A 17,156-nucleotide genomic window follows, 5' to 3' on the forward strand; every position below is an offset into this window, starting at 1 on the left:
ACGATAACAGTAGGTGGCTACCTAAATATCAGTGTATGGTAGGCTTTAGACCTTTAGGCTTCAGTCAGCAGGATATTTTTCCCCAATGGGAATTCTCACCTCTTGCTCATATTCCCCTATACTTTCTGTCTCGGTGACAATTTTTCACCAGGACAAATAGCTGGTCATTGTCACCATCCAGACACAGACCATGAAAAAATCCCAAAACTTGGCAGAAGGTCTAACCCTTAACCAATCAATCTAAAACTAAAAAAACAGTGTTGCCTTTACATATGTTTTACCAGCATTTCTTTCAGCAATGGTAACATTTCAATGTAAATTCACCCTAAAACAACAATATGATTCTTTTAACTGGGCCACATTTTTTTTCTTTCATCTGTCCTTTTGTTCTGTTTCAGGCTTGCAGATTGATCAGAAGACAGTGACCTCTTATCCTCAGGTTATACTGGTTCGGGTCCCAACTCCTACCGTGCAGTCGGATAGTGATATAACCGCTCTGCGACACCTTGAGAAACTGGGCTGCCGTCTAGTGAATCGCCCTCAAGCTATTCTAAATTGCATAAACAAATTCTGGACGTTTCAGGAGTTAGCTGGCCATGGAATTCCTCTGCCCGATACATTCTCCTATGGTAGGTTCTAGATTCCATGGAAATGAATCACTGGTCTGGATCTTTGGAAATGTTTTAAAGTGTACCCATTACCTATACAGGAAGCAGATACTAACAATATACATCACTGTAAAAAGAGGCACCAATTCCAACAAAAGAAAGAAACCGTCTGTGTGTTCACAAAGGGTACCCACAGGCATGAGATAGTTATTGCGTGTTCCATCTCCTCTTCTTTCCTAGACAATATGCATGCTTGAGTGATATGAGCATACATGTTAACTCATACATGGAATGACTTGGCAGTTGTAATGTCTGGCCTTCATATAACACAATTATGGCCAAAGGTGCTGGGACAAGGTTCTCTGGCACTCAAGGAAAATATGCCAAAATAACTCCCACCATTGTGAGGTGACATATATAGAGTTTACGCATCTGCACATACAGTGTACTAAAATGACAACTGCTGTCTATCAGCCCCAGAGCTGCCGCCTTTTGGTCCAAGGATAACCAAACAAGATGACCACAGTGGAGCTCTGATGATTATACTGGGAGAGCCACCCTCCCAGTGTTATCTGCAGAGATTGGCTGTCAGTTTGACAGCTCAGTCCTACATAGAGTGTAGGAGATAGCTCAGCCACTAAAGGCAGAAGAGGGTCCTACTCCATGAAAATACTTGGCTCAAAATTAGCATTCCAATTCATGGGGTGAGGTCAGGGTTTTGTGACGGCCACCCGAGCTTCTCCACACCATACTTAACAAACCATGTCTTTCTGGAGCTGGCTTTGTGCACAGGGGCAAAGTCGTGCTGGAATAGAAAAAGGCCTTCACTAAACTGTTACCAAAAGGTTGGAAGTTCACAACTGTCATTCACTTAAAACACCTGAACTCAATCAATTCAAGAGGGTGTTTACATACTTTTGGCCATACAGAGCAGTCATTCCCATGCAAGTGGTATGGCGGTTATAAAATGGTTTGCCAGCAGGTTTTTCAAAGCTGCCTCCAGGAATAGGGCCTACCAAGATCTCCTGGAAATAGTTTAATCTCATGTATGTGCTTGACATTTATTGAAAAGTTATTAATTTCAAAACAAGTACAGATCAGGAGGTTTCAGACTGTACTTCTCCGGTAACATATGCACATAAGCATCTACAACAGAGATAGGGTCTCGTGCCTTTTTGCATACAATAATCAGAGGGCATTGCTTGAAGTGTCCCTTTCTTATTTTAACAAAGTCACCTCCTTGGTGTTCCTCATGTTGTCATTGGTTGAAGTTCTGGTCCAGCAAAGGCCTTCCAATGCTCCTAAAACCCAGAAGGTGAGGCACGCTCTCAAATAACATTTACTTAAAAGTCCTTTTTCCTTTGGTAGAATATATTATTTGTATCCCAAAGTAACCGAATTACCATTTTCTCTGAAGATTAGCATTACAGCTGAACCTTTGTCTATTCTGTCTTGAGGTTCACACAGCTCCATCACACAGCACCACTTTCTCTGCTACAGTTATAGACAGTAGAAGGGATATAGATGTGTCCTCGCTCTCTCCAGTTTGTGAATAGACAGTGAAGGAGCACCAGCAGACTGGTGAGGTCATCTTTATGCTCACTCAGCTTGCTCCTTGTCAATACATTTGCATGCAGCTCACTTGATTGACTGCAAGAGGCTGATAACAAGCCAAATTTAAACACATACACAAGTTGCATTTAAAAAACAGTATTTACATTTGTGTCTTCTGTATCTGCCTGGAGTTGAGCCTCAATGTACCATTGCGTGCAAATGACAGGTCCACTTTTATGCAAACATGTTAGTGCAGAAGGAAAATGTCTGCCAAGGTGTCATGTTCTATGCAATGGATGTATAGCTTGGAGGCAGAGGGGCCAGCGAAGTGGTTAGTATTTCACACTTTGTTCTCGTGACGAGAGCTATCAGATAATGTTTCTAAAGCGCTGAGTGAACAGAAAAATGCAGGAAAACACTTATAATGTTTTATATCTTTATTTATCTGTCATATTATGTCTCTGGGCTGTTCTGTACCGCCCATCCTAGTGTTTCTCATGAGGACACACAAGCAGATCAGCTTGACTCTAGTGTGTGACGGATCTCCTGAACATATCTGAACAGAGAGGTAAAGGCACTGCCTTGAGTGGCCAATGAGATTTCAGGTTCAATGTTCCCAGTGTAGGTTATACGCTGAAAGCTGAAACCTGATAGGTTGCCATAAGCTACAGTCCAGTGTTTCCATTGATCCAGTTTTCAAAGATTCGTGATTTTGCCAACCAAATGCTTGCAGTATACTTTCACATTTGCTGAATGACATCCTGTTAACAACCACTAATCCACTGGAAAACCAACCAACCATTTAAAGGGCTACAATGGTAGCTAAATGCACATTTTTTCAAACATCTTCTACTTTATCTTGTAAATAGTAAGCGTGTATATTGATACACTGAGCGGTATAACACAATATGACAAACAATACAGTGGTAAATGGGAAATTATTGTGATTGGCCCTGATCCCATAGCTCCTGCTTGAACAGAAAAAATCTCCACAATCCATACAGTAGATAATGATTTATCCTGGACACTGAAGGCATGGGGAGCTCTTCTGATTAATCACCTAAAATGTAATCAAATGTAAAAAAAACAAACACAAAATAGACCAGAGCCAAAAAAGACCCTCTTTACGATCAGAGGATGATACTGTTTGCAATCCAGGAATGGCTGCCCCGTTTCAGACAAGGGATGCTTTGCACTGCATACAACAACACCGGGCGCCTTTCCTGGTGCAATGAAAACTTTTAATCATTTAAAACATATATAAAACTATATATGTACTCACAAGGAAAGAAAGGATATAAGCAGCAATAGATCTATGTCCTTAGTGACTGTCCTGAAAATGATGCAAATCAGAGGACAGTTCAGAGGATCCGTTGATCAACAGAATCACACAGACTCCGGACAGCTAAACGCGTTTTCGGTGGCAAACCCCCTTCTTCAGAGCTAAGTCTGCTGCTTATATCCTTTCTTTCCTTGTGAGTACATATATAGTTTTGTATATGTTTTAAGTGATTAAAAGGTTTCACTGCAACAGGAAAGGCGCCCGGTGTTTGTTTTCTTATGTTAAAAAAACGTAAGCTGGGCATATACAATTCGAATTTTGTTTTAAAAAATTGTTTTTGGAACGTATGTTCGGTTTTCTAATTGTTAATGGGTTCATATCAACCATCAGTTTCAATGAGTTCAGTATCCAATTCTTTGTAGATATTTTAGGATGATTCTTGTTTGGTGATACACTCTATAATATATGATCAGCATGCTGCCCACCCAGCCATCCGCTGGGTGATAGCCGTTCGCACTCCATTCGTGCCACTAGATGGACTCAAGGAACATAGGAAAAAAGAAAAAAGAAACTGCAGGAGCTGCCCACAGAGGGGGTCTTATAGGCCAGATCAGCTCCTAAAAAAATGGCACCTGGAATCTCATTGGCCACAAATGACAACAGGTGCTTGTCCATTCCTCTTCAGCTAAATAGGAACTGTAGAAAGGGTTTATGGAAACAGGTACAGGGGTAACAGGCATGATGGTGGACCGGTTTATCCTCTTGTTGGATGGTCATTGTTGTGATTTGTTTCCTGTAATACAGATTTTATTTTTCTAACATTTTAGGTGGCCATGACGAATTTTCAAAATTGATAGATGCTGCAGATCCGCTTGGGTACCCTGTGGTTGTGAAGAACACTCGAGGGCATCAAGGTATTTCTGCTTTTTTATTTTAGAGTAGCTGGACGTTGAAGGGCAGTATATTGTACATCTCTAAAGCCGCGTATACATGTATACAGTATATTTTCTGCATTCAACATGCTGGCTGAATGGTGAAAATGATGGCGGAATCCCCTGCGGTTTTCCATTGTCAGAATACCCGAACAAAACTTGTAGCTCATTGGCTGCAAACTTTGTTTGGCCAAGAATTTCCCTAACTTCTGAGCGGAAGGGTGCTGACAGTGGCACACACTGTGCAGATTTTGGCCGGTTCATCAGGAACTGGCCAAAATCCATTATACAGTATGTGTAGTGCCCCCCTGACCCCCAGAGGCCTGAGGTGGACGCCCAAAGGTAGGGAGGGTTGATATTTCACTCTCAGGGGTGAATTTTTAGCCAAGTTGTGGGGCTTGAACAGTAAATTGGGCGTCAGTTACTTTAAGTGCCTTTTTAAATGCTTTATTGTAGAACAGCCAAAACTGTGAAAGAGAGTATAGGGCTGCAGACAGACATCCTAGCAAAAAGAGACAGACTCCGGACTCACCAATGCCAACCAGCTTCCACAGTGTAGGAATACTTTAGTAGAACAGAGGATGACACTATGCAGTAGAAAAACAGCTGAATAGGGATGTGCGTGAGAGAGACTTGTTCCTGATGTCCATGCTATCTCCTGGTACCTCCAGTAGTCATAGGGATCCTCTGGTTCTCCTCCCCAGATAGTTCCAGACCCCACCTGGGTCCACATGTGTCTTCCTCCAAACTCGAGGCCAGTCAGTTTCTCCTAACACAAATCAGCCAGACTGATTACAGTGCTAGCAAGACTAAATTTTAGTAGCCACTGCACTTATAGTGGTAGGGGCAACACATATATACCCTACTTAAAGGAGAACTATGGGGTTAAGGCTTTTCCCCATAGTTCTCCTTCGGGTAACGGGAGGACACAAACTAGCGTCCTCCTGTCACCCTAGGCTCAGCTACAGCTTGCGGTATACTGAGACGCTGCAGTATACCGCAAGCTGCTGCTCGCGGTATACTGAGGCGCCGCAGCTTAAGCGGATCCCAACAATTATGTCTGGATCCGCCCAGCTGCGTGACTGACAGCTGGCTCTGCCTATCTAGAGGCAGAGCCAGCTGTACCCGCCCCTCCCCCATCCGTTCCGCCAGTCAGCGCTGGCGGATCGGAGCGGGGAGAATCCAGCCCCTCCCCTGTCACGGCAGAGAGCCGTGACAGGATCGAGAGGTGAGCGAACGCCGGTATGCTTTCGCTCACCTTGCGATCTACTAAGCCGACCTGTCACAGTCTCATTGTCACAGGCTGGCTAAAACTATGAGGTGAGTGAAAAGCACTCACCTCATACTTCTCCTTTAAGGGTATTTATTTGCAGAACTCCAGGCGAAGATAAGATAAACATGAAGAGCACAATAAAAGGTAAAATGGCTGCATTTGACTTGTGTTTGGCAGCCTTTTCATGCCAAGCACTGCGCCTTTTATCTGAACACATGCATCTGACCAGCACTGTGCTCGTATGAATAAGGCTGCATTTGACAAGAACACCTTTCTACGTGTGCCCGTAATAACATTTTGTAATATCCCTTTGTGTGAGTTTCTTAATTTAAAATGTATCTTACCAGGATAATAAGAATTGTAAAGGGAGTTTCAAGTGCTGATAATATGTCATGATAGACGTTGTTATTTTAAGATATACCATGGGATTGAGTCATCAACAAATAAGTTATTTTCAACAGGGATGAGTCACCTGCCATACAATAACAGGAGATAAAATCTCATTCAGCTCCCGTGTTATGGCGGCTTCTACTAGCGCACTAGAATGACTGAGAAAACATGGACTCTGACTCCAGCAATACAATTCCCCATTGATAAAATTAGAACCAGCACTGAAAGGCAGCTGTTCGGAAATTAAAGGGAATCTTCACTTCTATGTATCCCACAATGTATCTTTATTTTCTTTGTTGTATGATCCTGGTCATTTGTATCCAAGGTCAGATCCTGGTATCCAAGGTCAGACTTCCCTTGCTTCTTCGGAAACTGAAATCCTATGTTAATAGTGATATTATGCAATTACAACCTTTTTGTGTATTTTTCCTTTGCAAGCATAACTTTAAAGCAGAAGTCCAGTAAAAAATACCATGATAAAAACTAAGTGTGCTTTAACCCTTTTGCTGGTAAGGCATTTTTTGCGTTGTTTTTTTGCACATTAATCCACATTTTTGACCTAAAAATGACTTAAAACTCCAGAGATTTATACATTTCCTGAAAGCACAGACCCTGTAGAATATAATGGCAGCAGTTTAAAATGTTTGCGGCCATATTGACTGGGGCAACTCAGATGAATAACATGCTGGATTAGTCTGACCCTAGTTCATTATCATACGTTATTGCTGTGTAGTACGTGTATAGGGAAATGGCGCGTATGGCGCACGTGCACTACAGCCTTCTCGGCCAAACCTTTTACTTCTAACTAAACCGGAAGTCAGGTCGTTAGAGATCTCGATGAGTTGGAACTTTCGATAGAACACTGGCTCCAATCAGAAAGGAGGAGATTGGGGAATAGATCTCAGTCCCTGACCTGCAGGAGGGGCAGAGGAGCCCAGGAAGCAAGGTGGGGTGGGGGGGGTGGGGGGGTCGGGCACGCTTCACTGGCCCCTGGAAGCGATTTGACAGTAGCTTAGCTGCCAGAATCGCTTCCAGTGGAAAGCTGACAGTTGGCTTTATACATGTGAACCGCTTGGAGTCTGTTTACAGGGACCCTGTATACATCGTTGGCAGCGTAAGCGTTAAAAGATAAAACAACAAAAAACTGTTTTTGCTGCAATATTCACCTTCATTTCAGAGGTTATCTTCAACCTCACCCCAGTCTGTGACTGGACAGTGAATGGAGAAGCAGCACAGTGATGAGCTCATCTCTCTGCCCCCTATCAGTGTGGTTCTTTTCAGCAGCTGCTTGACTGCTTAGCTAAACCATTATATTTTTATTTTATATTTTTATTTTACTTACAATTTCTATTTTGCCACTACCTGCTCCACTTTGTCACAAATTATGTAATGTGCCCTAGCATTGCATCCTGGGAAGGCAGCAGCGCATTGCTGGGAAAGCTCATCTGTAATCTCACAAGATTTCAGGGAAAGGTGATTTCCTCCCCTGAGATGATGTGCATGGTCACATGTTCTAGTCATGTGTGCCAGAGTTCCAGGAAGCAAAGGGACATCTAGTAACCTGCCCTTAGGTAAAATGGCCACTGTCAGAAATAAGGTGTGCAAAGAATACAAAGCCGTCAATTATCTAGAAGTATGTGTTTGTAGATTGTTATTACTAAACATTCCTAAAGGTGTGTTTGTTGTTATTTTTAAGATATGGGTAAAGGTCCACTTTAAAAAAAAAAGTTCTGATAACCAGAATAAGCTGAAACAGTACTAGGTGTAGGTGTTCTGAGTCATCATATATCAGGCAATTCTTTAAATACCAATGGGGTGAAACGTTCAGGCCTGCGTTCATGGAGAAATAATAGTCCTCGCTTATTTACCCATGGGCCTATCCCTTTTTGTCCTTATTAGGGATGTTCAGATACGAAGTACCATACTCGGGACAAGTACATGTACAGATACTTTTCCAGCTCTGAGACTAGACTAGAGAAAAATTCAAAAGTTAGGAGGCCGCTGTCATTTGTAAGGCGCACACGGATCTCCTGGGATTTGTGCACCCCTGTTTTAATGTATGATTTCGTTTTTTAATTTATATATATATAAGTGATGCACTGTTGTGGAAATTTTATTAGGATGTGTTTTTACTGTATTGTAATATTGTCATCATGTCTCCCTGTGTTGGATTCAGCCGAGGGGCACACTAGCAGAGCGTACCTCGGTTAATTGGGACCAGCGGTAAAACCGCCAGTATTCAACCTTCTCATGGGCTTGGAGACATGTTCGCAGTGTGTGGGGCGTTTGATGGTTTGTGAGCATTAAGTGCAATGTGCTGGGCTTCTTGCCTTCAAACGTCTATACACATTAGTGAAACGGAGTCCGCATAACGAGACACATATTATATTTCTGTTACGGCTGCGCTATCCCTTTTTGGATACATATCTGCTTTTCGGGAAGACATTGATAACTGCCTTGCCAGTATACTCGTACCGTATATAGATAACAGCATTAACAATGTCTCCGCAGATAGTCTCAAACCTATAAGAACAAGTAGAATGATCATACTCTGAACAGTATTGAACGGGGTCCATGCTGGCCAAGATGGCGGCTGTGCATACATGTGGCAAGGATGAGCCATGCTCTGCTCTCCTTTTCTGTTGTCACTTCCTGTGATGTCTTTGTGCATGGAGGAAATGGCAGGCTGTTGGCGCCACCCTTTCCTGTTGTACACATGTGTTTCGTTGGCTGGCTATGATGTGTTGATGTATTGAGGAAGTGATGTCGGTTGTTGGCATCACTTCCTGTTTGGCATCACTTCCTGTTTGGCATCACTTCCTGTTTGACATCTATAAAATAAATGGAACTTCGGTGGAGGGGGCTCTTGGATCATGAAGCATCTTGTCTGACTCTGCATGAGTGTTGCCTTTCCTTGCACCAAAGAACTTAATACAACTACGTGCTTTTAAGCACGGGGAAATTGTTTGTGTTTGGCGCACTTTAATCGCGGCATGGATTTGTGCGTTTAGCCCAAGCAAATTTCCATAACAGCACCGATGCCATTTTTTCAAGAACTCCTACTTGTCCAAGTACTCACAGATACAAGTACTGATACATTTTTGTTTATTGTCATGTGACAGTTTTTCTAAAACAATACAGACTAATGATTTCAGGACAGTGGTGGAGCGCCAGAGCCGGGTCCCAGCTGCAACCGCTGCAATCCTGGTAGTTCTTGTGAAAATGCCAAGTATCGGCACTGGTATCTGAACTGGTATCTGAACATTCCTAGTCCTTATAATACTAAATTGTATTTATTTTACAGGCAAAGCAGTGTTTCTCGCACGGGATAAACATCACCTGCTAGACATATCTCACCTGGTACGCCATGACGCTCCATATCTGTTTCAGAAGTACGTGAAGGAATCACATGGGAAAGATGTGCGTGTGGTCATTGTAGGTGGACAGGTGATCGGATCCATGCTCCGCTGTTCTACAGATGGCAGGATGCAGAGCAACTGCTGCTTAGGTACATAGTTACATAGTTACATAGTATTTGAGGTTGAATAAAGACATTAGTCCATCAAGTCCAACCTATTAGGATCTAATTCTAGGAGTACCTGTACCCCTGTATATTACCTGTACCCCTGTATATTACGGTCCCTTAAGAAAAGTGCGTATGTAGAGACGAATATCACTGGTAATCCCAACCGCTGGGGGCCTTCACCCCCACTAGACCTTCATCTCTAGAACAATCATTAATATGGTGTTTTAGTTCAAGTACTGTAGATGTAAACCCAAACAATAAGGCCAGCTTCCTATTTGTGCTATAGGGCATACCCTTATGTTGAGCGCTAACGTGCATTGCGATAAGGCAGTCTATTAATTTGGAATGAATGGCAAATGCACCTAACCCTAACAAATCCCACAACTAACCCTTTTTTGGGAACCCGCTGCAGTGTGTTATCCTAGCACAATAGTGTGAACCGCCCCTCTAACTTTTACAAGCTTTAACGTGTTCATGTAATTTCAAGAGTAATTTTCGATATTTTTAAATCTGCAGCTTTCATGATCCTGCCATGAAGGTCATTGCTCAGGAACTTCCTGTTGGAGGTGACAGTGCTATGCTCTTTTTGCTCAATTGTGCTCCTGCATTGTCACCCTGTCACATGGGTTTCTGATGGGGACTACAAGTGGACATTTCAACACATTTTACACAAGCATGGTCCCCTGTTGTCACCAGCATTAGGAAGCCTGCCCTGAGAAATGCCATGCAGCCATCACTGGAGAACATGTAGGTAGGACGTAGCTGCTAAAAAGGCTGCTTGAGATGAGCAGCACTGAGATGAAACAAAGAATGAAAAAAAGGTAAAAACTGTATTTTATATTTAAAAAAAAAGGCAATTGTTAATAAAGTAGTTTAGCAAACTAAATGGCATTCAATTAGGGTTTACATCTACTTAACTGAGCATATGCATGCAACATATTCCTTAGGAAAAGCTACATGTCAACATGATTGTTAGAGAAAAAGGCTGATTATATGAAAATCTTGTTGTTTTTGCTGAAAAGGTCACACTTAGCACCACTTTCTTCTTCCTATCGAGCCCCCCTGTGGACCAGACAGGCTGACCATAACATTGAAGGACCAATAGACAAGCTCATAAGGGGAAAGTAGTATACTGGGTTTGACATTCTCAGGAAAAGTCAACATTTGCATATGCCTTCAGCCACCAATATCTCTGTATCTTCTTACCATTTTCATTTGTGAAAGTCACTGAAGGTTGCCTCTGCTTTTTTTCAATATCATATGCTCAGTTGAATTGCCTGGGTGCATGATAGGTTTGATTTCAATTAAAATTCCCAATCGCCCTCCCCAGTAATATTTTTGGAGGACTATTGGTGGAGAAAAAGATGGGACACCTTTTGTGTAAATGGTGCTAAAGAGACAGAAATGTTGTGCAGAGTCAAAACTTGACCAGGGGTTAACTATAGCAAATGGTACCATTACCAAATGGTAAAGCTGGAGTGGCGCCCAACCATGTAGTCAGAAAACAAAGCCGGGAGGCCAAGCAAGGAATGGAAAGACTAAGTCAGCAGCTAAGGTCATTCCAAGGAACAGCAAAAAGCCACTCTCTCAGAGATGCAACCAGGAGAAAACATGCCCTTAAAATGTAACACTTTGTACTGAATGTTTTGATCATAGAAAGTAAGGAGATCTTGCCAACGGGTAAAACAGATAGCAATAACTAGAGTATGTCTCTTCTGCAATAAAAAGCTTGGATGTTCACAAATTTGTATTTTCTATGTAAAGTTCCGCTTTAAGTAATATGTCCAGCCCAAACTTTTTTTTTCTGGCTCTGTTGCAAAACTGCCCTCACTTTGTCCAGTTGTCACCAGGACAGGAAGTAAGGGGAAATCTCTCTACTGGAACTCTTGATAGAAGTAAATTCCCGACAGAGGTTGGAACTCTCCACGTTATTCAAAAATAAAAATTTGGCTGGACATACAATTTCAATATCATTATGCAGTATTTCCCATTTACTTGATTAAATACACATAAGAAACATTTTACGTACTGAACATAGTAAGCTAATAATATATTAACACACAATACATTCTCCTGGGGGGGTGCCCGTGCTCCTTAAGGCCCCTTTCACACAGAAGGTCTGATCGGGTCTGTCTGTCAGGTTTTCAGGCGAATCCGATTGGATGCCTTTTCTAGTCTATGGGTAGCTGGGTCTAAACGGACATGCACCCATTTACATCTGGTTACCCCTGACTCCCGGCCAGGTCCAGATAAAAAAACGGAACAGAGTTCCCTTTTGCAGGACCTGATCATGCCAGGTCAGGGGTAATCTGATAAAATTTACATGCAATTCACCATAGACCAACAATGGGTCCGGTAATTTTAGTTCTTTCCTTCATAACAGGATGGGCATTGATGTCACAGTGGTGACATCTGATCCGTACTGCTCCAATCAGGAGAGGATGCGTGCACGGATCCCCTCCTGGTCAGCCTGTGTGAAAGGGGCCTAAGAGTCATTTTTGTTTTTTTACAACAGTTGATCTACTCATCTATGTAGTCGCTAGTGCAGGAGATATAAGCTTCAGTCCAGCGGAAGGAAGAAATGAAGATCTTATCCTGTGAAATGTGAAATAAACTTCGATTATCATAAAGCAAGTAAGGCAGATTTATTTTTAGCAGAGTCTGACTCATTATGGGCTGAGTCAGCTCTGCATTTCACATCATGGGATTCCCCTTATTACAAGTGTCAATTTATCTACAAGAAGGCTTTGGTTATTAAAGAATTAGAGAACCGGTTCACTCAACAAGTGAAATCCATCACTGAACAATATCCAGGAAATATATAATCTGCAGAAAAGCCAGAAATCCACTCCAGTTGCCTAGAGTTTTATATAACCCCATGCAGTAGGTCTGCAGCCTTCTGTCACATTGTGCTATGCGACATTCCTCTGATACTTCACGTTCTGATGAGTATGCAGTGAGATCAGGAAGAGGGAGGTGCTGGAATCAGGGAACACCTTAAAGATTTCCTCGAAATGCAATGCAGACAACATAGAGGGCAAAATAAGGTTATTTGTGGTTTGTAAGGGTGCAGTGGGCTTTAAACGGCTCCTGATGGATATGGAAGCTACATTCAACTAGGCTGGCCCTGTTTTGTGCCAAAATGGATCCTCATTAGCTGCATTATTTAACTTTCTTTTTTTTTTTTACTTCCTACAGGCGGAGTGGGTGCCACCTTCCCTCTCAGTGAACAAGGAAAAGTGTTAGCTATGCAAGTGTCTAGCATCCTGGGAATGGATATATGTGGCATCGACCTTCTCCTGAACGACAACGGTTCCTTTGTGGTCTGCGAGGCTAATGCAAACGTCGGTTTCACTGAATTCGACCAGGCCTGCCAGCTAGATCTTGGCGGCATTATTGCAGATTACGCAATATCTCTCCTCCCCAGCGGAGCATCCAAAGAGGCGCCTGGGATCCCCACTGCACCCGGCCCTCCAGAGATCGCCGAGATGCAACCAAGCGCGTCCACCAGCTCATTCAATGGCAGCGATGGATCGAGCTGTAGCCACGGTGTCTGTGACGTCAAGGAAATCAGGGATTTAAACCACGTGCCAAAGCCATGCAAATCTGCACTGACAGATGGCGTCTGTGATGGCGTCACAGAGTAAACCAACTACCTCTTAATTTTCAATGTAATTGAATGCAATCATCGGTCTCGGTGGCCAGCTAGGCTCAGTGGGGGGGCTTGTGGAGGAATGATGGGATGTATGTTCTGGGCCACTATGGAGGGGAAATATGTAATAATAATAATAATAATGCTGCTTCCTTTTGTCTCATCAGTGACTGTATCACTGATGGGATCGAACTTATTTTATTTGCACCTGTAAAACACCTGGGGGCTTATTTCATTGGGCAGCGCAAAGCCGAATAGCTCTTCTTGTTTTCAATGCAACAACACAGCAAACGCATCTTATCAAATATTATCAATCAAACCTCATGCCCATCTCATCTCACAGCAAGCAAATCTCATCTAATCTCATCAATCAAATTTCCTCTTCATGTCATCTCACAGCAATCAAATCTCATCAATCAAATTTCATGTTCATGTAAACATCTGAACAGTACCAGTAGTATAAACATAGGCCTTCCAAGTTCATAGATGCATATGGAAATGTGTCATAAGGCGACACACACCATCATTGCCTGTGCTCTTTCACAACAAAGCCAGATCATACACAGGGAGGCAGAAGCCTAGGGCCCAGTTGACCTCTAGGGGGCCCAGTTACAACTTTCATGATCCTGCAGTACACATGGGGGGATAATGCAATTGGCCAAAGCTGTGCACCTGTTTGTCATTTCACAAGGTAGAACGCACTTGTTGGCAGTGGATGCCAGTAATTCATATGGGGAAGCTTCGCTGTGCCTATTGGAATCCTTATGAATATCAATCAAAGATATAGGGGGGGGGGGGGCGGTAAAGCTGCTACCTTGCCCAAGGCCCTATTCTCCCAAAATCCACCTCTACTTCGCTAGAAAAAGCAAGCAGGCCCTCATTGCTCCCTAGATGGCCTTTGTAAAATGGAGCGTGAATGTGTTAAACCTACTATTGAGCCTCAAAATAGTGCCATACTGTACGTCATTACAGCTGCCATTCTTGGCACTGCTTGTGCTGTCTGTTGTTAGTTAACAGGTATCTCACAAATGCGGCTTCAAAATGACTATATAACACTACTATTGAGCCTCAAAATACAGCCTAAGCATGTTAATAATTAAACTGAAACAATACTCTTCCTTTCATTGCTAAGCAAAACTAGAAATTATATGATGCCAAGTATTAAAGTGTATCTCTAGCCAGTTTTGAAAGGGTTTGAACACCCTCTATATTTGTCTTGGTGACCACTGTCACTAGGACAACAAGCGATGAGAAATCCAAAAGTAGTCACTAGAACGGGAGTTGAGGGGAAATCTTCCACTGGGGACACCTGTTCTGGTGGCAGCTGAGACTACTTTTTACTTTCTATTATTTCTTATTTCTAATTATTGATTCCCCAGCAGAGACACAGACAGCCATAAAAAAATTTGAAGGTGTTCTAACCATTCCCTACTCTGTACAAAATAATAATTACAAAATAATAATAGGTTCGGGCCTAGAGATACACTGTAAGGTGCCTACAGACATTAGAAGTGTCCCTGAGACATCCAATGCCCACAGTGTTCCTCTCTTCGTAGGCACAGATGTGTAATCTCTTCCAACGTCAACTAATATCTGTAAACGGCTTTGAGTGGATCAGTTACATCTGGTCGGACACTTTTGTGTGGGTGGTTTTTGCTGCCATACTTTTTGTCCTTGACATATTACAGTATGGTTTTGTTTGGACATGTTTGTCTAAGTGATATTATTAGCAATGCAATTGACAGCATCATTTTCATTGTGATAATATAATTGGTGCTAGAGCTATGAGAGTAGGGATGAGTGATGTTGAGGGTTTTATGTTCCTGAAAATCAGAAGATTTCTGTAAAATGTTTCCATTGTAGCAAATGATTCAGTGGCAAAGGTGAAATGAAGGTGTTTTTATTTTAAGAGTACAATGGGCTTTAATTGGCTCCTGAGGGGTACGGAAGTTCCTTCAATGTATCCCGGACCTGTTCTTGTGACAAAAACGGCCACATATTAGCCTCATTATATAACTTTTTGTGTACAGAAAGGAAAATAAAAAAATTTAAATGATAGAAAACAAATAATAATCAAAAAAGAAAATACACAAAGCAATAAAGGATATGAGATAAACGATCCTATATATACAAGCACATTTTGCAATCAGCTTAATAAGAAAATTTAAAGTTTCCATTTCAACTAAATTGAAATCAGAAATTTTACACACAAAAAAAACAATTTTGCAGAAACTCATCCCTATGTGTAATTGATCCTTAGGGATAGGTTTACAGTTTGGAGTTAGGTTGAGGGTCTGTTCACTATTTATTTAGTAAACGAGTGAAATGCTGGTAGAATTTTCAGAGATTGCTCATTCCATTGCTCTCAGTTGACTCTATTCACACAAGGGCGTTGTGCTTTGGGACGTTTTGAAAATTTGCTGCATGCAGCATTTTCAAGTTTTCTTACTTCTCACTGTAATCCATAGGTGTTCTTACCAGCGATTTTAGTGCTCCAAAACACCACCTAGTGTTCTTCAACACACACAAAAACAATCTATAAAATGCTTCAAAAATCTATAAAATAATCATCAGGTTCTACAAAAGACTTTAAAGTATGTTTATAGATAACCACTGGCCAAAAATGTTAAAGAGCTTCCGGTATAAATGGGGTATATGTTTAGCAGTTTGGTCAAGGTATGTGTGTATTGATTCAGGTAACGGGTAGGTTATGGCAAAGCATTCAAAGTAAGGCTCCGTTTAAAGAAAATCGTCACTGAGAGAAATATGTAGACTGCCATTGCTAACCTTCATGTGCCTGGCTGTCATGCTGATCCAGGGACTTCAATACTTTCTGAGTTATTGACCAGGAACAAGTATGCGGATCAAGGGTTCTGAATTCACTCCATTTACTTAGTATTTGTTCTGAAAATGTTAGCCTACATATTTCTTTCAGTACCGGTTGAAGGTTACTGGATTGGTTGAGGATTAGGTTAATAGCTATGGTTGGAGTTAAGTTGATGGTTATGTTTGGGAGTTAGATTGAGGGTTAGGTGTGGAATTCCTATCTCCCGATGCCCGGGACATTCAGGCGGGTAGTTGTTTTCTACATTTAGCATTGCTTTGGGCAAGCAGAGCTAAATTTATAGCGGGGAATCCACTGCTTGTTTTGTACAAGCGATCTCGGGGATGTCGCCGAGATCACTTGTATGTAGCTTGCAGGTCTGCCATTCTCCATGGGGGGGAGGGGGGTTTGTGGGTAGGGGGGCGCATTGAGGAACCTGGCCTTGGGGCAGCAGAGAGAGTAAATCTGGCCCTGACTATGTGAACTGACTTTTACATTCATACCTACATACATACATACATGAGTCTGAAAGATCCAACCCTATAGTGAATTGAAGTTAAATTGATTGATAAATTAGCAAAAAAGACATGGGAATGCAAATACTAAATGTGTTAGGATTTTGTGACTTTAGGCTTTTGAAACCTTTTAAACATGCTTTAAGTATTGATCTGAAGAGCGGACCTATATTGAATGTACAAGCGAAGTAAAATAAATAAATATGAAATCAGATAGAAGTTGTACTGACAGTCTTACCTCTACTTCCCTGACACAAAATGTATGCGGGGTGTTTAAATTTACCTGTGCGGTCCAATAGGCACCAGAGTTAGACCTAGTGCTCTTAGTAATCAGCACTTAGTAACAGACCTAGTCAGACACGCCCCCTCCCTTCCTTTGCTGTACAATGTGAGCACTCTTATAAGGGGTGTGGCTGTTACTCAGCTCTGCCAGCATGGAACACTGGAGAGATGAGCAGGAAGCAGTTTTTTCACTGGGAGAAATTAGTTTATGTCATGCATTTTCAACAGGCATTTTCAACATGCATTTCATAACAGGCAGGGGTACAGGGCTATAAAAAGATTTTTAAAAAATTACACTATATGTGGGCTTTAAATAAG

General features: G+C 42.0%; 1 protein-coding gene across 1 annotated transcript in view; it reads left to right on the forward strand.

The window, feature by feature from the left end:
- RIMKLA (ribosomal modification protein rimK like family member A) overlaps window positions 1-13,257 on the forward strand; it is a 31,555-nt gene extending 18,298 nt beyond the window's left edge. The window contains exons 2-5 of the mRNA XM_018552654.1: window positions 399-629; window positions 4,272-4,358; window positions 9,344-9,547; window positions 12,764-13,257. Of these exons, the coding sequence (XP_018408156.1) occupies window positions 399-629; window positions 4,272-4,358; window positions 9,344-9,547; window positions 12,764-13,212 (971 nt within the window). The 3' untranslated portion in view covers window positions 13,213-13,257. The remainder of the gene's footprint in view (window positions 1-398; window positions 630-4,271; window positions 4,359-9,343; window positions 9,548-12,763) is intronic.
- The last annotated feature ends 3,899 nt before the right edge of the window (window positions 13,258-17,156 follow it).

Source organism: Nanorana parkeri, unplaced genomic scaffold, assembly GCF_000935625.1.
Source record: "Nanorana parkeri isolate BGI_ZX_2015 unplaced genomic scaffold, ASM93562v1 scaffold94, whole genome shotgun sequence".
Lineage (NCBI taxonomy): Eukaryota > Metazoa > Chordata > Amphibia > Anura > Dicroglossidae > Nanorana > Nanorana parkeri.